General features: G+C 42.6%; 2 protein-coding genes across 8 annotated transcripts in view; one reads left to right on the top strand and one right to left on the bottom strand.

Annotated features, from left to right (window-relative positions):
• FAM98C (family with sequence similarity 98 member C) overlaps positions 1 to 9,219 on the top strand; it is a 32,595-nt gene extending 23,376 nt beyond the window's left edge. The window contains exons 6-8 of the mRNA XM_056540118.1: positions 5,974 to 6,090; positions 8,316 to 8,483; positions 8,957 to 9,219. Coding sequence (XP_056396093.1) covers positions 5,974 to 6,090; positions 8,316 to 8,483; positions 8,957 to 9,100 — 429 coding nt within the window. The 3' untranslated portion in view covers positions 9,101 to 9,219. The remainder of the gene's footprint in view (positions 1 to 5,973; positions 6,091 to 8,315; positions 8,484 to 8,956) is intronic.
• Positions 9,220 to 19,189: 9,970 nt separating this feature from the next.
• RASGRP4 (RAS guanyl releasing protein 4) overlaps positions 19,190 to 22,389 on the bottom strand; it is a 68,164-nt gene continuing 64,964 nt past the window's right edge. For all 7 annotated transcript variants that reach the window (XM_056540110.1, XM_056540111.1, XM_056540112.1 and 4 more), the window contains 2 exons: positions 20,993 to 21,201; positions 19,190 to 20,890 (listed from right to left, as the gene is read on the bottom strand). In XM_056540110.1, coding sequence (XP_056396085.1) covers positions 20,684 to 20,890; positions 20,993 to 21,201 — 416 coding nt within the window. In that variant the 3' untranslated portion in view covers positions 19,190 to 20,683. The remainder of the gene's footprint in view (positions 20,891 to 20,992; positions 21,202 to 22,389) is intronic.

Raw genomic sequence — 22,389 nt, 5'->3', positions numbered from 1 at the left:
TCCGAAGAGGACGGCTGCCGGGATCCTACGGAAGCCGGTAAGTAGATCTGGAGGGCTACAGTCTGAGACCGTGGTCTCTAACTGTAGCCCTCCAGATGTTGCAAAACTACAACTCCCAGCATGCCCAGACAGCTGTTTGGGCATGCTGGAATATGTAGTTTTGCAACAGCTGGAGGGCTGCAGTTTGAGACCACTATACAGTGGTCTCTAAACTATATCCCTCCCAGATGTTGCAAAACTACAACTCCTAGCATGCCCACATAGCTGTTTGTTGTCTGGACATGCTGGGAGTTGTAGTTTTGCAACATCTGGAGGTCCACAGTTTGGAGATCACTGTGCAGTGGTCTAAAAACTAGCTCTCCAGATGTTGCAAAACTGCAATTCCCAGCATGCCCAGAAAGCAAACAGCTGTCTCGGCATGCTGGGAGTTGTAGTTGGGTACCTCCAGCTATTGCATAACTACATCTCCCAGCATGCCCTTCGGTGATTAGTACATGCTGGGAGTTGTAGTTTTGCAACAGCTGGAGGCACACTGGTTGGAAAATATTGAGTTAGGTAACAGAACCTAACTGAAGGTTTTCCAACCAGTGTGCCTCCAGCTGTTGCAAAAGTACAACTCCCAGCATGCACGGTCTGTCAGTACATGCTGGGAGTTGTAGTTTTGAAACAGCTGGTGGTTTGCCCCCCCCATGTGAACGTACAGGGTACATTCACATAGGCGGGTTTACAGTAAATTTCCTGCTTCAAGTTTAGGCTGTGGCAAATTTTTTGCCGCAGTGCAAACTCCTAGCGGGAAATTCACCATAACCCGCCAGTGTGAATGTATCCTAAAAACACTACACTACACTAACACATAATAAAGGGTAAAACACTACATATACACCCCCTTACACTGTCCCCCCCCCCCAATAAACAATTTAAAACGTCTTGTACGGCAGGGTTTCCAAAACGGAGCCTCCAGCTGTTGCAAAACAACAACTCCCAGCATTTCTGGACAGCCACTGACTGTCCAGGCATGCTGGGAGTTTAGCAACAGCTGGAGGCACCCTGTTTGGGAATACCCCTATGTCCACCCCTATGCAATCCCTAATTTAGTCCTCAAATGCGCATGGTGCTCTCTTACTTCGGAGCCCTGTCGTATTTCAAGGAAACAGTTTAGGGCCACATATGGGGTATCTCCGTACTCGGGAGAAATTACACTACAAATTTTGGGGGGCTTTTTTTCCTTTTACCACTTGTGAAAAGGAAAAGTTGGGGGCTACACCAGCCTGTTAGTGTAAAATTTTTTATTTTTTTACACTAACATGCTGGTGTTGCCCCATACTTTTTATTTCCACAAGCGGTAAAAGGAAAAAAAGACCCCCAAAATTTGTAACGCAATTTCTCCTGAGTACAGAAATACCCCAGATGTGGGCGTAAAATGCTCTGCGGGCACACAACAAGGCTCAGGAGTGAGAGCGCACCATGTACATTTGAGGCCTAAATTGGTGATTTGCACAGGGGTGGCTGATTTTACAGCGGTTCTGACAAAGGCAAAAAAAAAAAAATACCCACATGTGACCCCATTTTGGAAACTACACCCCTCACCGAACGTGACAAGGGGTATAGTGAGCCTGAACACCCCACAGGTGTTTGACAAATTTTCATTAAAGTTGGATGGGAAAATGAAAAAAAATTATATTTTTTCACTAAAATGCTGGTGTCACCCTAACTTTTTCATTTTCACATCGGGAAATAGGAAAAAAGCCCCCCCAAATTTGTAAACCCATCTCTTCTGAGTAAGAACATACCCCATATGTGAATTTAAAGTGCTCTGCGGGCGAACTACAATGCTCAGAAGAGAAGGAGCGCCATTGGGATTTTGTAGAAAAAATTTGTCCGGAATTGAAGGCCACATGTGTTTACAAAGCCCCCATAGTGCCAGAACAATGGACCCCCGACACATGTGACCCCATTTTGGAAACTACACCCCTCACGTAATGTAATAAGGGGTACATTGAGAATTTACGCCCCACAGGTGTCTGACAGATTTTTGGAACAGTGGTCCGTAAAAATGAAAAATAAAATTTTTCATTTGCACAGCCCACTGTTCCAAAGATCTGTGGGGTGTAAATACTCACTGCACCCCTCATTAAATTCTGTGAGGGGTGTAGTTTCCAAAATGGGGTCACATGTGGGGGGTTCCACTGTTCTGGCACCACGGGGGGCTTTGTAAACGCACATGGCCCCTGACTACCATTCCAAACTAATTCTCTTTCCAAAAGCTCAATGGCGCTCCTCCTCTTCTGAGCATTGTAGTTCGCCAGCAGAGCATTTTACGTCCTAACATGGGGTATTTCCATACTCAGAAGAAATGGGGTTACACATTTTGGGGGTCATTTTCTCCTATTACCCCTTGTAAAAATGTTAAATTTAGGGGAAAAACAGCATTTTAGTAAAAAAAAAAAATTTTTTTCATTTACACATCCAACTTTAATGAAAAGTCGTCAAACACCTGTGGGGTGTTAAGGCTCAGCGGACCCCTTGTTACGTTCCCTGAGGTGTGTAGTTTCCAAAATAGTATGCCATGTGGGTATTTTTTGCTGTTCTGGCACCACAGGGGCTTCCTAAATGCGACATGCCCCCAAAAAACCATTTCAGCAAAAGTTGCTTTCAAAAAGCCAAATGTGACTCCTTCTCTTCTGAGCATTGTAGTTTGCCCTCAAAGCATTTTACGTCCTAACATGGGGTATTTCCATACTCAGAAGAGATGGGGTTACAAATTTGGGGGGGCATTTTCTCCCATTACCCTTTGTAAAAATGGTAAATTTGGGGGAAAAACTGCACTTTAGTGAAAAAATTTTTTTTTTCATTTACACATCCGACTTTAACGAAAAGTCGTCAAACACCTGTGGGGTGTTAAGGCTCACTGGACCCCTTGTTACGTGCCTTGAGGGGTCTAGTTTCCAAAATGGTATGCCATGTTGGGGTTTTCTGCTCTTCTGGCACCATAGGGGCTTCCTAAATGTGACATGCCCCCCAAAAACCATTTCAGCAAAATTCCCTCTCCAAAATCCTATTGTCGCTCCTTCCCTTCTGAGCCCTCTAGTGCACCCGCCGAACACTTGACATACACATATGAGGTATTTCCTTACTCGAGAGAAATTGGGTTACACATTTTGGGGGGATTTTTCATCTATTACCCCTTGTAAAAATTCAAAAACTGGGTCTACAAGAACATGCAAGTGTAAAAAATGAAGATTTTGAATTTTCTCCTTCAGTTTGCTGCTATTCCTGTGAAACACCTAAAGGGTTAACACACTTACTGAATGTCATTTTGAATACTTTGAGGGGTGCAGTTTTTATAATGGGGTCATTTGTGGGGTATTTCTAATATGAAGGCCCTTCAAATCCACTTCAAAACTGAACTGGTCCCTGAAAAATTCCGATTTTGAAAATTTTGTGAAAAATTGGAAAATTGCTGCTATACTTTGAAGCCCTCTGGTGTCTTCCAAAAGTAAAAACACGTCAATTTTATGATGCAAACATAAAGTAGACATATTGTATATGTGAATCAATGTATAATTTATTTGGAATATCCATTTTCCTTACAAGCAGTGAGCTTCAAAGTAAAAAAAAATGCAAAATTTTCAATTTTTTCATCAAATTTTGGAATTTTTCACCAAGAAATGATGCAAGTATCGACAAAATTTTACCAGTAACATAAAGTAGAATATGTCACGAAAAAACAGTCTCGGAATCAGAATGAAAGGTAAAAGCATCCCAGAGTTATTAATGCTTGAAGTGACAGTGGTCAGATGTTCAAAAAATGGCCGGGTCCTTAAGGTATATTTGGGCTGGGTCCTTAAGGGGTTAAAGGAGTAGTCCAGTGGTGAAAAACTTATCCCCTATCCTAAGGATCGGGGATAAGTTTGAGATCGCGGGGGGTCCGACCGCTGGGGCCCCCTGTGATCTTTTTGTACGGGGGCCAGGCTCTGCGGCCAGATAGCGGGTGTTGACCCCCGCACGAAGCGGCGGCCGACACGCCCCCTCAATACATCTCTATGGCAGAGCCGGAGATTGCCGAAGGCAGCGCACCGGCTCTGCCATAGAGTTGTATTGAGGGGGCATGTCGGCCGCCGCTTCGTGCGGAGGTCGACACGCCCCCTTCCCGCGGGCTGTCGGGGCTCCGTACAGGAGATTGCGGGGGTCCCCAGCGGTCGGACCCCCCGCGATCTGCAACTTATCCCCTATCCTTAGGATAGGGGATAAGTTGTTCACCACTGGATATCTCCTTTAATATTTTATTATTGGTACACCGTGGGTAGAGGTGTCCAGTTTGGGCAGCCCAGGTCTATTTTGGTTGTAGTAAGAACAAGAGCCACTCCACTTCTTTCTTTTACATTCATTTACAAATCTGTTTAACTTTCTGGAACAAAATTTTTTTCCCACCGGAGTACCCCTGTAACCTTTTAAGAAGTCAATCCTAAAATATTCAGAAACCCCACATACATAAATCAGAGTGTAACAATGATTTAGCCCCAGTTTGGAAGCCACCATGGGGGACAATACCCTAATGCCCAATCTATCACAGAACAGTAGCAATCATTTTTAAGTCACTTGAGGGAGAAACCAGTGCCTATAAGAAAATGTAGTTCTCACCTCTTCTCGTTGCTTTGTTGTGTCAGGGGTGTTGATAGTGGTAATTCCAAGAAGGGTACCCAAGTCCAGCATACAAGTGAATAGAAGAAAGTAATGGGTAGAGGCAAGGGGAGAAAACAATCTCTGGAAATCCCTACATGTGCTGTGCTGTGCTGTGGGCTATGCCTACTAGCACATGGAACCAGTGGGGCGCTCGCCCTAAAAAGGACGACCCCTGCCCTGACCTATCCCTTTAAAAAAAGACCCTAGAAATCCCTAACCATGTAAGAGTCCCAAACTCTGGTGTCATGTGACTAAGGATGTTGTATTAGCGTCACATTAACGTGTTGGAAATAGACCCATTTCCAATGGCAGTGCTGTGAATTTAAAAAGAAGGAAAATACAGCTACCTTTTCATGATTTCATACTGGGCTGGACCTTCTCTTTTGTAGCACTGTATTTGGGCTGGGATTGAGCCCTGTCCAGGCTGAGGAAGAAATCCAAGGAGCTTGAGATGAGGTGGACAGACCTGTGCCACTGTGCCTACCTGTGTGCTTGCTCTTGCTCTTTTAGTTCCGGATGACTACAGGATCAAATACAATTTTTGTAGACTGTAACCATAGATGGACAGTTCTGCATATGACTGATATGCACTTTCAAGGCAGTCCCCTGGCGTCCATGTTTCTTTGGGTCCCGGAGGAAGGAGCCTAAGCCCGCCCCCGTGGTTTGCATATTCATGTTCTTTACATGCCCCCGGAGTGCAGTGCTCTGTCTGCAGAGCGCATGCACTTGAAGATTTTACGCAGCTCTCACTTTCTAATGACATGAGAGCTGTGCGTCCCCGGAAAGTGCTCTGCACACTGTAACTCCGCATGTTCCAGTCCCTCGCTACAGAACTCGTGAGTAGCGAGGGCCCGGCGCATGTGCAGTTACAATGCGCAAAGTGCTCTCCAGGGACGCACAGCTCTCATGTCATCAGGAAGTGAGAGCTGCGTAAAATCTTCAAGCGCATGCGCTCTGCAGACAAAGCACTGCGCTCTGGGGGCATGTAAAGAACATGAATATGCAAACCACGGGGGTAGGGGACTACCTTCAATGCGCGAGTACAGAGAGGACAAACAGAACTTTATCGGCGGAGAACTCAGCAGCCAGGGCACACAGTAAAGTAAGTGACCCCTCATTGGACTCCAGTTCACCCTCACTATCACCCAGTATATTGGGTTTAGTGTGAGTGAACTGGCTGACAGTTTTCCTTTAAGAGTGGTTTTGGACCCTTGGGTTCAAGTCAGAGAAACTGTGAATGTTTCAGATCATAAATGTAGAATTTTTTTTACTCTTGTCTTCTTTCCTTAGGAGACCCTGCAGGAGTTGCATTATTCCATGCTGAAGGAGTATGAATGTAGAATGAGAATGTTGGTGACTCGATTTGAAGTAACAGTGCAGTCGTTCCACTGGTCGGATAGAGCGCAGGTCCGTTATCTAATGATCTGCATTGTAAAACAGTTGTCAACTCTCAGGGAAAAGGAGTGCAAAAACAGGTTCACACTTGTCCAGGAGTTGTTTCTGGTATTGAAGTAACCCTATTTCATGTGAATTAGGCTGAGCTGGAGCACAAGACACAGCCCTGATGTAATAGTATTTCAAGGTTTTTAGGTAAGTGGTGCACCTTGGCATACTATTACGTCTAGGTGATTACTGACAGGAGGACTGTAGAAGTCTAATAATAGAGGGAGCAGTTGGCACAGTCTGACTATTGCACAGATGCCCAGTATGACCAGTTCACACACAGTGGACATATAAGGTGCTTAGCCAGAAACAGTCTTGTAAAATTCTGTCCAAAAGAGGGAAATACAGTGATGAAAAAGTCTACACACCCTTGCTAAAATGCCAGGTTCTTGTGATGTTAAAGAATGAGGCAAAGATAACTTTTTCCACCTTTAATGTTATCTATAAAGTAAACTATTCAATTGCAAAGCAAACTGAAATCTTTGAGGGGGAAAAACACACACATTATAACCTAGTTACAGAAGTGCGCACACCCATAAACGAATACTTTATGGAAGCACTCTTTGATTTTATTACCACAATCAGTGTTTTTAGGTAGGAGTCTGTTTAGCATGGCGCATCATGACTCTTCTTTACAAAAGCATTCCAAATCTGTGTGACTGCGAGGACATCTCCTGTGTACAGCCCTCTTCAGATGACCCCACGGATGTTCAATTGGATTAAAGTCTAGGCTCTGACGTGCCCATTCCACAACATTAATCTTCCTCCTGTGAAGCCATGCTTATTTGAATTTGGATATGTGCTCTTGGTAGTAGTCGTGCTAAAAAGTGAACTTTCTCTTCACCTTAAAGTTTTGTACCAAAATCTTCTGCTATCTGGAGCTGTTCATAATTCCCTCCACCCTGACTAAGGCCCCAGTTTCAGCTGAAGAACAGTCCCAAATCATGCAGCTGCCACCACCATGCTTTACTGTGTTCATGGTGTTCTTTGGGTGATGTGCAGTGTTATTTTTGTGCCAAGCGTATCTTTGGTCACATGTAACACACAGCCAGTGCTTGCCAGAAATGCCTGTAGTTCCTTTTAATGTTGCAGTAAGCCTATTGGAAGCCTTCCTGACCAATTGTCTTCTTTTGAAGGGACGTCCAGGTCTTAGCAATGCCTCTGTGGTGCCATATTTTCTCCACTTGGCAAATCTGATGCTTTGGAAATTCTTTTGTACCCTTCTTCTGATTGATATAGTATTGCAATGAGATCCCTCTGATGCTTTGGAAGCTCTCTGTGGACAATGGCATTTGTTCTGAGATGCAAATAAGCCAAATGTCAGGAAAATCCTACTAGAACAGCTAAACTCTATTTGTGATTATTCGGAGTCACATTACATGATGGCCAGTGTGTAATGACTTCAATTTAACATGAGTTTGAATGTGTTAACTTAATTCTGAACACAGCCACATCCCCAGTTAAAAGAAGATATATACATATTATATTATATAATTTTTCTATTATATCATTTATTATTTTTCTTTTTTTTTCTTTCACCCTCAAAGATTTCTGTTTGTTTTGCAATTGAATTGTTCACATTATAAGTCACATTAACTTTGAAAAAAAAGTTCTTTATCTTTGTCTCCTTCTTTAACATCACAAGAACCTGACATTTTATCGGGCTTGTAGACTTTTTTATATCTACTGTGCAGAAACTTTCTTGACTTTATTACAATGAAGTACAAACAAACATGGCGTCCTCACATAACAGTGTGCAGGTGACATCTGTATTCATTCTTATAAATCTTTCCTGTGTCATCACTCCATCTTGCCCATGACCAGCCTTGTATCTAGCAGCATACGTTTCATTCCTCACCTTCTAGCATAGAAGAGGGGTAAAGGGGTCCTCCGCTGTTCAGCGTTTGGAACAAACGCCCTGCCCCCTCAAATGCCGCCCCCTCAATGCTAGTCTATGGGAGGGGGCGTGATGGTTGTCACGCCCCCTCCCATAGACTTGCATTGAGGGGGCGGGGTGTGACATCATGAGGGGGCTGGGCTATGAAGTCACGAGCTCCCGGCGCCGTCTCCAGCGTTCGGAACAGTTTGTTCCAAACGCTGAGCAGCGGAGTACCCCTTTAAGTATCCTAGGTCTTTTACTATAGTGGCCTGTATGTATATCTCATATGTTTGCCTTTTCCTGAACACAGGTAAAGGAAAAACTCATGAATGAAGTCTACTGGCCTTTAAGAAAATCACTTACTACTGAGTCCCGGATCTCAATCCCACATTTATTAGCTGCCCGGCAAGATTACTCCCGAATCCTACACACCTGCAATGCCACTTTCTGCCTGAAAACCCGCACTGCTATCCAGAAGGTACCTCCTAACAACATAACCTGAATACATCTTTCATTCATGCACATTTTTAGATTGGGTAAATTGCCCTGCCGAAATCTGCGGTTTCAGACAGCAAATGTCTAACCTATATGTAAACATTAAGCCCCACATCTGTGTTCTTTACGAGCCTCCTACAACACGGTTTATCAGTCTGCAACACTATGGGCAAGGATTTACTTCATTACAAAACTTAGCATATTAATGGATGCAGCGGTGGTTTGTTATACAGCCCAAGGGTCTATACACATCTGCATAGAGTGGCTTCTACTTAAAAAAGATGCCACAATAATATTCTGACTCCAACCCATCAACAGTACCTGAAGGATCCCATTCACCTACAACTGGGTTCTGCTATGGTATCCACCATTTTGACAAGAAAAATAGCGCTTTATACAGTGATGTTTTTTTTCCCCATTTTAATTTATTTATTTATTTGTTTTTGTGAATTTTAGGTGCTTATGACTGGTACTGTGCCTGACCGAGGAGGGCGACCTAATGAAATTGAGCCTCCAATGCCTATGTGGGAAAAAAGGCGTGAAGGGGGAGGAGGTGGACATCAACGATGGGGCAAAAAAAATAAGAGAAAAAGGAATTGAGCACAAATGGAAATTTCAATCTATATAGTCTACTTAGTGCCTGTTAAAGGAGTAGTCTAGCACAGACTACTCCTGTTCCATAATGCTTGGGCTGAAAAAAAAATGGAAATAAACTATCACTCACCTTCCTGCATTCCCGGTGAGCGCCGCTACAGCTGATCGGTCCTCCGGTCCTTCTTCTTCCTACTTCTGTGTGCACGGATTCTCACACGGCGCTTCAGCCTATCACTGGCTGAGGCGGGACATCTCTACGGCCGGTGATAGGCTGAAGCACCGTCTGACGATTCGTGCACGTGGAAGTAGGAAGAAGAAGGACCGGAGGACCGATCAGCTGTAGCGGCGCTCAGCAGGAATGCAGGAAGGTGAGTGATAGTTTATTTCCATGTGGTTTTTTTTTTGAGCCCGAGCACGATGGAACAGGAGTAGTCTGCGCTAGAGTACTCATTTAAGTGCCAAAGGAATTAGTTAGCAGACTATAGTGCTTTTTCTCAGTGATTATTTTTTTTTTTTTTTTTACACTACATCTTTACAGAATGGCCCTCTCAGTGACCCATTACATTATAAATTTTACTATAAGTGGTTTACTCTGGGCAATGTAATTTTACAGCTTTACTACAGAGTAACTGTACCTTTAGGTGGCCATATACATCAGAAATCTGTTGGCCAAGCATATAATATACATCCACTGGTGCTCATAGACATTAGGATGAAATGTAGTTGGGTCTCTCAACAATAGACCAATACAGGATGCTTGTTTTTCTGATTATGCTTTTGTGCACCAGAATGCAGCTTTGCTTTACTTAATTTTTTAGTTTGTGTTTTTCTTTTTCTGGTTTATCTGGAGCTTTAGTATTGTAACCAATAACAATATACTGGCCAAATATCTGGGGGTTTTTTTTGCCTATTTTTTTTCTTTACATCATCCAAAAGTCTGGATGGCTGATGGTTTATTATTAGGCTGTGTGCAATTGTGGCATAAAACATTTTGTGTTGTTGTTTTTGCTTAAATAATTTGTGTACCTAAAACAGGAAGCTCTTCAATTCTGTTATGGAGAATTATGCTGTGACAAGCAAATGGTTAATTGTATAAATGTGTAATATTATGTGCAGATTTTTATTATTTTGAGACCTAATTTCAGGAACCAATCTTAAGTTTATCATCATTCTCGTGTAATAAAGGAGACCTATTACCTCTCCTGAACTGCCTGTTTTAGTAAATACTTGTATATACTTACCATCCCCTATGACAGTTAATAGGGGGTGTCCATACACAATTCTTTACACAGTTGTCTGATAGGCAAGGGGAATGGTAACCTCTATTTGTCAGTTCAGAAACAGCAACAAAAACAGTTCTAAGAAAAGATGCTCCAGAATTGTTCTTTTATGGCAAACACAAGTATTTACAAAAATATTTAATATAAAAATATGTTTTTAATTTTAAATGGATTTTCTTATCAGGTTAATGTCATATCCCCTAGATGGCCTAGTTGGGGTTTGGTACGAAGTACCTGGTCCCTGATTCTGGTAGAGAAGTATCTGCTGTTGGTCAATTACTCCCCATCAAAGTCAATGAGATACATGGGATAAGACTCTCTCTGTCACCTAGTTTTTTTTTGTTTTGTTTTAATGCACTATTACCATTAAAGGGGTTATTCAGGAATAGAAAAACAACCCCACCACTGTCCTCAGGTTGTGTGGCATTTCAGTTCTATTGAAGTAAATGGAGCCAAGTTGTAACGTCTGACACAACCTAAGGACAGGTGTGGTACTGTTTGTAGAAGAAATTCGCTCTGTTTTTCTGTTCCTGGATAACCCCTTTTATGCCTGTTTTAGGTACTTTTGCGGCAATAGTCGTCCCAATTTACAGGATCCGATGGCTCCCATATGTTCAATTTGTAACATTATCAACATTTTGATGTTTTAAAAAGGTGCAAAAGCCTTTGTTCCTCCAATGTACACATAATGCAATGTTCCAACTTGTGCAGTTGTCTCTATAAAGTGTGCCTGCAGATCCTGCAAGAGATGGCATAATAGGGTAGATTTATCAAAACCTGTCCAGAGGAAAAGTTACCGCATTGCCCATAGCAACCAATCAGATCGCTTCTTTCATTTTTCAGAGGCCTTTTGAAAAATGAAAGAAGCGATCTGATTGGTTGTTATGGGCAACGCGGCAACTTTTCCTCTAGACAGGTTTTGATAAATCTTCCCCAACGTGTATATTGGAGGAATAAAGCCTACTTCCTTTGATTTGACCAGAATAGATATCATGTGACATTGGTTCATGTGAATTCTGCAGGTGGGAAACATATGCATCCTAACTGATGCCCTGTGAACTGGGTAAGAAATAGTATACAGCAGACATTTGTTTTTCTTTTACACACGGGGGGTGCTAGTAGACAAAAAAAAACAAAAACAGATTTCTAGTGTATCCAAAAGATATGCCATAAAAGTTCATGGTGGGAAAACCCTTTTAGGTTTTGCAAGAGAATATGTGTATATAGGGCTGGGCGGTATGACCAAATGTGTGTATGGTGGTATTTTTGTAACTTTTGGCGGTATATAACGGTATTTCCTCCTCCTCCCCCCAAAACGAATTATTAGCCCAGCGCTGTCCCCATCGGGGTAAATACTCACATGACACCCGCAAGCGCTGCCCTCCTTGTCCTCCTGTTCGTTGCGGCCGCCGGCGCTGACACTCTATACTGTGCGGTATCCCTATGCCCGGGCTGCAAAAGGTAAACAAAATAAACTAACGCATGTTCCGACGTCGGCCTTACGCGATGTTCCCCCTCAGACGGTGATAGGCTGAGCGCACTGTCATGTAAGGAGCTCTGGATGGCTTCTTACATGACAGTGGGCTCAGCCCATCACCGGCTGAGGTGGAACATCGCTGCGGCCGTTGATAGGTTGACGGCTGTCCGACGTTCCCGTCCCCAGGAAGCAGGTGAGGCCGGAGTTAAAGTTTATTTTGTTTATTTTTTGCAGCCCGGGCATAGGGATACCGCACAGTATAGAGGAGTGGTCTTCAACCTGCGGACTTCCAGATGTTGCAAAACTACAACTCCCAGCATGCCCGGACAGCCGTTGGCTGTCCGGGCATGCGGAGAGTTGTAGTTTTGCAACATCTGGAGGTCCGCAGGTTGTAGACCACTGGTATAGAGTGTCAGCGCCGGCCGCCGCAACAAACAGGAGGACAGCGCTTGCGGGTGATGTGAGTATTTATCCCGATGGGGACAGCGCTGGGATGATAATTAATTGGGGGGCAGCGCTCGCGGGTGACATGTGAGTAGTTCCCCGATGTGGGGACAACGCAGCGCTGGGCTGATTCATTCATTCCCGAGGAGGAGGGGCCAAACCGGTATTGCGGTATGGGTTAAAATTCATATCGTGCAGCACAAAAATTTCGGTATTCTGTATGAACCGGTATACCGCCCAGCACTATGTGTATATAGTATATGCCCATCCATACTCCATACATTTTTTTTGTATATATGCTTGGTTTGATAAATCATTGTCAAGTTAATAAAACTGATTCATTCTCCTTACCTTGCCTTGTTTCATTTTATATATTTTGTGGATTATATTCAAAAAAGGATTGTGCTCCATTAGAGAAAGAGAAGGAACCTCAAACCTGGAGAAAGTCCAGCACTCAAGGATAATTTAAAACCTATCCAGTTTTATTGAAGACTTTTTAAAATGTCCATAGGACTTGCATACAATGTAAAAAACCAACACGTTTCGCTGTAGTCTTTATTAACCCCTTAAGGACTCATGACGTACCGGTACGTCATGAGTCCACTCCCATTCTAGAACGTCATAGCGGGTTGGGCCCGGCCTCTAACAACGGCCAGGACCCGTGGCTATTAGAACGCGGCACTGATCGCGGTGGCGCGCTATTAACCCTTCAAAGTTGAACACCGCATCTTAAGTGAAAATAAATCATTGCCGGTTAGCTCAGGGGGCTGTTCGGGATGTCCGCAGCGAAATCGCGGCATCCCAAACAGCTGTGAGACAGAAGGAGGGTCCCTTACCTTGCCTCCTGGTGTCCGATCGCCGAATTACTGCTCAGTGCCTGAGATCCAGGCATGAGCAGTCAAGCGGCAGAATCATTGATCACTGGTTTCCTATGAGAAACCATTGATCAATGCAAAAGATCAGTGTGTGCAGTGTTATAGTCCCCCTATAACACTGCAAAAAAAAGTGAATAAAGATAATTTAACCCCTTCCCTAATAATAAAAGTTTGAATCACCCCCCTTTTCCCATTAAAAAAAAAGTGTAAATTAAAAATAAACATGCGGTATCGCTGCGTGCGAAATATCCGAAAGATAAAAAATATATTGTTAATTAAACCGCACGGTCAATGGCGTACGTGCAAAAAAATTCCAAATTGGTCACTTTATATCATATCAATAAGTCCTATCAATACAAAAAGGGTGCTGCTAAAAACTTCAGATCACGGCGCAAAAAATGAGCCCTCATACCGCCCTGTATGCAGAAAACTAAAAAAGTTATAGGGGTCAGAAGATGACAATTTTAAACGTATACATTTTTCTGCATGTAATTATGATTTTTTTCCAGAAGTACGACAAAATCAAACCTATATAAGTAGGGTATCATTTTAATCATATGGAGCTACAGAATAAAGAGAAGGTGTCACTTTTACCGAAAAATGTACTGTGTAGAGACTGAAGCCCCCAAAAGTTACAAAATGGCGTTTTAGTTTTTTTTCAATTTTGTCGCACAATTATTTTTTTTCTCGTTTCCCGTAGATTTTTGGGTAAAATAACTGACGTCATTACAAAGTAGAATTGGTGACGCAAAAAAAAAGCCATCATATGGATTTTTAGGTGCAAAATTGAGTTATGATTTTTTAAAAGGTGAGGAGGAAACAAACGGAAAAACCCAGGGTACTTAAGGGGTTAAGGCTTGTGAGTTTAACCTAAGCGAAACATGTTGGTTTTATACATTGTATGCAAGTCCTATGGACATTTTAAGAAGTCTTCAATAAAATTGGATAGGTTTTAAATTATCCTTGAGTGCTGGACTTTCTCCAGGTTGGAGGTCCCTTCTCTTGACTACCACAGAGTGGCTGTGTGTTTCCATTCCCGTGCACCTCGATAAGACTCCAAGCAAGCCTAAAGGGGTTATCCAGGAAAAAAACTTTTTTTTTTTTATATATATCAACTGGCTCCAGAAAGTTAAACATTGGTAAATTACTTCTATTAAAAAATCTTAATCCTTTCAGTACTTATGAGCTTCTGAAGTTAAGGTTGTTCTTTTCTGTCTAGGTCCTCTCTGATGACACCTGTCTCGGGAAACGCCCAGTTTAGAAGCAAATCCCCATCGCAAACCTCTTCTAAACTGGGCGTTTCCCGAGACAGGTGTCATCAGAGAGCACTTAGACGGAAAAGAAAAACCTTAACTTCAGAAGCTCATAAGTACTGAAAGGATTAAGATTTTTTAATAGAAGTAATTTACAAATCTTACAATGTGGGTTTGGAGAGGCTCTTGTCAATCAAATAACCATACGACCTGGGCTACCCAATTGTATCACCTATACCCAAGGTGATGAAATAGTTAAATGAAAATAAAAGGTAAATTGGGGCTCAAGGTCTTGAACAAATGGCCATAGAATATAGTTTGATATATAAACAACTATTTATTAATATATATAAAAAACTAGTGGAGATAGGTGTACCACAGGGCCCTTGTGATGCCACCACTCCAACAAGTATAACAATAAAATGGTATAGTAAATAAAATATAAAAAAATGTGACCACTATAGGAAGGTAGATAAATTCCTCTAAATGATGCGCTCGTTTTTTTTCTTTTTCGATTGGCGCAATACTATAAAATAGCAACTTAATGGATGTAACCCGTAGCAACCATATGTGAGACTGTCAGCCGGCAGTAGTAATTCTAAATAAGTTCCTTCAGTCCTTAATCAACGATAGATATAGAAAAGGATATAGAAAAATGCTGGCCAGCATAAATATTTCGTTTCAACACATAATTTGAGTTCAAATCTCTTGCGCAGTCAATTTGTAACAAATTGTACAGATTTATACTGCTGCAGCAAATAAAGTCTATGATGTTTGTCAACTATGCAAGAGATACTGGTAGTTATGGCAGGTAATTTTGTATCTCACCACTCCCGGGTATGTTTGGTTGCGATCACCTCTGCGATCCCTTCTAAGATGCAGTCCTCGCAGTATATTGTATACGCATCAGTGGCGGCGGATGCCGGGTCGCGGACCAACAGCGCCTGCAAGTGGCGTCAAGAGAGCGGTCTCACAGCTCCCACGTCCGGAGAGCAGAAGGTGGCGGTGATCGCCAGATGGTGAATCCCCAGATGGTGAATCCGCAGCACCGCCGACAGCAAGTAAGTGGCAATGCTGGTAGCGTCCTCGTGGTAGCGAGGCGCGCGTAGAGATAGTAGGTTGATTGACTGACAGGTATCTCCGCTACTCTCTAGTTGCTTTTAGAGATGGAATGTAGCTATATGAATTCCATATGAAAATGGTCTCAGTGGTCACAGGGGGACGCTGGACGCGTTTCAGGACTGTCTCAGTCCTTTCTTCAGCAGCTATGTATATCAAATATAGGTACTAAGTGTCGGAATATATACCTATAGCTCCTCCTCTACCGTTCTATGACGTCAGATCCAGAGTAAACATTATAGTATTTAGTAGATTTATCAATGAAATTTGTCAATAGCATTGTTAGAGACTATACAGCATCAGTTACAGACAATAAGATTGGTGTGTATATATATATATATATATATATATATATATAAATAAATCAATCAAGAGTGTCAAATGAGATTATTTTTTAATATTTTATTATTTACTATACCATTTTATTGTTATACTTGTTGGAGTGGTGCCATCACAAGGGCCCTGTGGTACACCTATCTCCACTAGTTTTTTACATATATAATAAACAGTTATTTATCAAACTATATTCTATGGCCATTTGTTCAGACCTTGAGCCCCAATTTACCTTTTATTTTCATTTAATTTACAAATCTGTTTAACTTTCTGGAGCCAGTTGATAAATTAAAGGGGTTATCCAGGAAAAAACTTTTTTTTATATATAAGACCACAAGTGGTGAGCTGCAATCAACCTATCTTTTCTATCCATTAGAGGAAGGACTTGGAAGGTTTTCTAGAGCTGTTTTCCTATGGGTAGGGTCACAAGGAGCACAGCTTATGATGACGGCAGTCACAAGCGAGCTCCCTGCGGCTGCTGGGTAGCTCTGTGTATCCACGTCTACCAGCAGATTTCCTGCTGTAGACACAGTGCTTGCACTTGGCAGATGTGCAGCGGGAAATCAACGGCTACGAGCAGACACGCAGGGCTACCCAGCTGCAGCAAGGAGCTCGCTCTTGTGACTGCTGTCAGCTTGGACTAGGCTTGTTGGTTTCAGCAATGGGAAATCTTAATGCTTTGGCATAACACATTTTGGTCAGTTGTATGCTTCCAACTTTGTGGGAACAATTTGGGGTTGTCTGTTTTCTGTTCCAGCATGACTGTGTCCCAGTGTACACAGAAGGTCCATAAAGGCATGGGTGGGGGAGTTTGGTGTAGAAGAACTTTTCTGGCTGCGCAGAGCCCTGACCTCAACCCCATTAAAGGGAATCAATCCTCAGTGTCACCTGTACTAACCTATTGGTACAGACAGGTAGTGCAGGTGACAATGATAATAAGCATACTTGCCTGTCCCCGCTCCGTGCTCTGGTTCTCCTGCTATCTTCCTCCATATCTTCCGGAGCTTCCTGACGTCACTGCTGCTGTTTGCTTTCAGCAGGACCCATTAGAGAGGCAGGAGCGGTGACGTCAGGAAGCTCATCCATGCCCCCAGAATAGAAGATATGGAGGAAGATAGCGGGAGAATCGGAGCATGAATAGGTAAGTATTGTCCCCGGCACTACCTGCCTGTACTGACAGGTTAGTGCAGGTGCAGATGACACTGATGACAGATTTCCTGTAAACACCTTTGGGATGAATAAATCTTATGAGGTCACAGCTCACCTTTCCCCCCCCCCCCCCCTTCTTGTAGAGTAACTTTTGCACAGGTCACATAACGTGGCCACAACACACACTCTCTTAAGTTCCTACGCTCACGTTGCTAAAGCAGATCTCTAAAGGTCATGCTCATATTTATATGTAGAAAATAGGTTTTCTGCAATCAGAAATTAAAAAAAGTTAAGAATTTTTTTTTTCAGTATTTGGTTTAACCCCTTAAGGACGCAGGACGTAAATGTACGTCCTGGTGAGGTGGTACTTAACGCACCAGGACGTACATTTACGTCCTAAGCATAACCGCGGGCATCGGAGCGATGCCCGTGTCATGCGCGGCTGATCCCGGCTGCTGATCGCAGCCAGGGACCCGCCGGCAATGGCCGACGCCCGCGATCTCGCGGGCGTCCGCCATTAACCCCTCAGGTGCCGGGATCAGTACAGATCCCAGCATCTGCGGCAGTTCGCCATTTAAATGAACGATCGGATCGCCCGCAGCGCTGCTGCGGGGATCCGATCATTCATAACGCCGCACGGAGGTCCCCTCTCCTTCCTCCGTGCGGCTCCCGGCGTCTCCTGCTCTGGTCTGTGATCGAGCAGACCAGAGCAGAAGATGACCGATAACACTGATCTGTTCTATGTCCTATACATAGAACAGATCAGTATTAGCAATCATGGTATTGCTATGAATAGTCCCCTATGGGGACTAATCAAGTGTAAAAAAAAATGTAAAAAAATGTAAAAGTAAAAGTAAAAAAAAAGTGAAAAATCCCCTCCCCCAATAAAAGTAAAACGTCAGTTTTTTCCTATTTTACCCCCAAAAAGCGTAAAAAAATTTTTTTATAGACATATTTGGTATCGCCGCGTGCGTAAATGTCCGAACTATTAAAATAAAATGTTAATGATCCCGTACGGTGAACGGCGTGAACGAAAAAAAATAAAAAAAAGTCCAAAATTCCTACTTTTTTAATACATTTTATTTAAAAAAAAAATTATAAAAAATGTATTAAAAGTTTTTTATATGCAAATGCGGTATAAAAAAAAAGTACAGATCATGGCGCAAAAAATGAGCCCCCATACCGCCACTTATACGGAAAAATAAAAAAGTTAGAGGTCATCAAAATAAAGGGATTATAAACGTACTAATTTGGTTAAAAAGTTTGTGATTTTTTTTAAGCGCAACAATAATAGAAAAGTACGTAATAATGGGTATCATTTTAATCGTATTGACCCTCAGAATAAAGAACACACGTCATTTTTACCATAAATTGTACGGCGTGAAAACAAAACCTTCCAAAATTAGCAAAATTGCGTTTTTCGTTTTAATTTCCCCACAAAAGTAGTGTTTTTTGGTTGCGCCATACATTTTATGATATAAGGAGTGATGTCATTACAAAGGACAACTGGTCGCGCAAAAAACAAGCCCTCATACTAGTCTGTGGATGAAAATATAAAAGAGTTATGATTTTTAGAAGGCGAGGAGGAAAAAATGAAAACGTAAAAATTAAATTGTCTGAGTCCTTAAGGCCAAAATGGGCTGAGTCCTTAAGGGGTTAAAAGAAAAAAAAAAGTACAAGATGCAAATAACAGATCCTGTTCAAACATTATAATATAGGAGCTAAATGGTTTTCTGGACTTTCTACAAAACTACCCTGGGAATAGATGGACAACAATAAAAATGTAAAATACTCCACTCTTCAGCTTGCCTCCAGTACATACCCTTAGATAATTTAGTGAAAAGGCAAGAAAACAACTTAAACTAATGTTTTTTTTTTTTCAGGTGATCATACAACACAAGAATGTCCGCTGAACTAACTGGCTATTTAATATTTATGAGGGAATGTCTTGACTTTTCCCATATAGAAGGTGACTGGGGGAAAAAAATTGACATATTTAAATTCAACAAGCCCTATTCTTTGTTCTCATAGTGCATAAGCCGTCGCCAGAGAAGAATGCCAGTAGCCTATTTCCCTTTACCTGTTGCAAACTCATGCATGTTTATGGAGGACTAAAAAAATTGTTGCTTGAATGACCATTCCACCAACAACTATCTAAGGTAGATGCAAGATGATCTATGAAAATGCTGCATGATAATTTTCAGGAACTTGTCACAAAACAAATCATCAGTCTCATGTATCAGGAGTAAAGTGTCCTGGTTCACCATGGTAGTGCAAGAACTCCTGATGGGTAACAAAACACTTGCATCTTTAATGGAATATGGTGTTCCCCATATGCACTATATGGCAGTCCATACAAGGCTGCAATATGGACCCATAGGGACTCAATATGGACCCCATAGTGCACACAGCATTGTAGACATACTGGCCCAGATTTACCAATCTATCTGAGGACCTGTCTGGTTTTCCCATAGCAACTATTCACAGCTCGGCTTATATTTTTACCAGAGCTTGTTAAGATATGAAAGCTGAGCTGTGATTGGTTGCTGTGGACAAAACCAGACCGTTTCTGTCCTCAAACTGATTGATAAATCGGGGGCCACTGTAATACTGGAGCGTCTCTTTGCTCCATGACATGTAGAAGTGAAAACAGCAAAGAAAAATACATGAATATTCTAGATTTTAAACTTACTGACCGTATTGCCACTGTTTAAGAGACAATAATAACATTTATTTCCGTAACACTATATACACATACAGAGTAAACATTTTTATAAAGTACATTGTGGCCCTTTAAATCCAGTAATATATTTTTCCCAAAAATAATATTACTAGAAATGTTTCACGTCCTTTATTACTCCTTTCCTTCTCCCCTTCTCTTCAACATGAATACTTGTTAATGCAGAACTGTGAACTCCACTCCTTTTTAGTTATTGATGTCTGAGAGAAAAAAATTAAAGGGGTACTCCACTGCCCCAGAGCTCTGCCGCCACGCCCCCTCCCATAGACTTGCATTGAGGGGGTGTGGTTTGACGTCACGAGGGGCATTCTAAACAAACACTGGGTGCTGCACAGAGATTGCGGGGGGTCCCAGCAGCGGGACCCCCGTGATCAGACATCTTGTCCTCTATCTTTTAGATAGGGGATAAGATGTCTAGGGACGGAGTAGCCCTTTAAAGTTGGCAACCCCTTTAGATCACTTTCTAACCTATGACCGTATTAAATGGGTCCCCTAAAAATAAGCTGATGGCGGCATTCCCAGAAATCCACAGTAATCTGTAGGAGAACTAGTTTGAAAGTCTTTAATGCCCCCACAGGTGAAAATAGCATTACCCGGTCCTTATAGAAATCAGTGAGACGTCCACCCAGTACAAGGACTTGAAAGGTCCTCCAACTCTTCTTTGAACCTGCTTTTTCCCTTTGGCTAAAAGACGACAGGCTTGAATAGGGTCTAGAGGATTCAAAGTAAGTTTTCCAAATCCTTCAATAAAAATAATTAGAAATTAGTCATTTAAATTCTTTTTTTTTTTTTTTCCTGGAGTCCTGATTTTCAGGGATTCATTTCGCCATACGACATTGAGGGGGGTTACGTAGGTGGTATCATAGTGTACAAGTGAAAACTCTTGTCTTGATAAGTTCAGTCTTTACTGTGATAGGAGTCAATGGTTTGTGTCGCTCTGTATTCTTAATGCCTTCAGGGTCTCGAGGATTTGTGTGAGAGCCGGTTTCATCTTGGAGTCCTTACTAAGTGCTTGGACCTTGTCTTGCAATACACTTAACTGGCTGTGTAAGTTGGCATTGTCTGCTGCCAGCTGCGAGTTGGTAGAGTGCAGTCTTGCGTTCTCCATCAATAGCCTGCTCCTCTCCTGCAACCAGATACCGTGGAGATGTAAGAGATTCCTATACAGTCAGCAGTAAACAGAGGCATATAACGATATTTCACCCTTCCTTGCATCTCTTGTCCTTACCTCTTCTGTGTCTTTTAGCTTCTTCAGTAAAGTTTCCGATGTCTTACAGCTGTCTCCATACTGACATTTCGTATGACAAGAATCTAATGCTATGGGCCGCCCAGGTCTCTGGAGCCCCTCTGCCTGGTAAGTTTTTTCACGTTCACTACCTTTTCTTTCTGCGCTTTTCTGGCTAGTAGGCCAGTTCTCTATGCCATCTTTGTCCAGTCCTATGTCAAACACAAGGAAAAGAATAAGCCAATATCTCAGAATCCAAATGTCAAGCAGAAAATGTACAGCACACTGATTCCAGTCACAATTGTTGCATTTAGGCTGCGTTTCCACTTGGCAGTTTTTTTTATTTTTTTTAAATGCCACTGTAGTTTTTGAGCCAAAGTCAGACGTGTATTCAAAAGGAATGGGAAATATAAAGGAAGGACTTATACTTCTCATTCCTGCTGGATCGCTCCGTGTCTGAAGACTCGCGACCACGGGGCTGGAATATCGTTTCGTCGCTACTCCATGCCCCGCCCCCTCAATGCAAGCCTATGGGAGGGGGCGTTATGCCCCCTCCCATAGGCTTGCATTGAGGGGGCGGGACGTGATGTCACAAGGGGGCGGAGTAGTGATGTCACGATACTCCAGCCCCTTGGTCGTGAGTCTTCAGACACTGAGCGATCATCGCTTCGCACAGCTGAGACAGGTGGGTTCTGCATGAGAGATAACGGGGGTCCCCAGTGGCGGGACCTTGGGATAAGATGTCTAGGACTGCGGTGACAATTTTCCACAAAAAAGAAAACGCCAAGTGAAGACACAGCCTCGGGCAGTCAAGGGTATTTTAACTTGTTGTGCCTTTCAATTACTTTGCTATATATTTGCTATATAAAACTATAAAAGATTTAGCTTTTTAGTTGGAGATGCAAGATGTCTGCAGTCCATTGGCTCTACAGGTTGTACCAAATGATGGCCTGTTGGCTACCAATAGATTTGCAGGTGGCATAAGGTTTCACATCCCTCTTATGGGAAGAAAGCACAGCCCAAAATAGTGTTCTCATTTGTGAAAGCTGCATGTTATTCTATGAATTAAAATATGAAATACATGATAACTTTTATTTTGCTCATCTAAAAGTCTGCACTAATAATTTTCCTAATCCACAGGGTAATGTTAATGCTTGCAGCCTTTAAAGGGGTACTCCACTGGCCAGCGTTCAGAAGTAAATGTTTCGATTGCTGTTTTCGCGCTACAGGGGTTGGCCACGCCCCCTCGTGACATCCCGGATACGCCCCCTCAATGCAAGTCTATGTGAGGGGGCGTGACATCCGTCACGCCCCCTCCCATAGACTTGCATTGAGGGTGTGTGGCTGTGATGTCATGAGGGGCATGGCCGACCCCTGTAGCTCGAAAACAGCATTCAGAA

This window comes from Hyla sarda, chromosome 9 (assembly GCF_029499605.1).
Source record: "Hyla sarda isolate aHylSar1 chromosome 9, aHylSar1.hap1, whole genome shotgun sequence".
Classification (NCBI taxonomy): Eukaryota; Metazoa; Chordata; class Amphibia; order Anura; family Hylidae; genus Hyla; species Hyla sarda.
The sequence above is the reverse complement of the archived record's forward strand: the minus strand, read 5'-3'. Positions and strand labels throughout refer to the sequence as shown.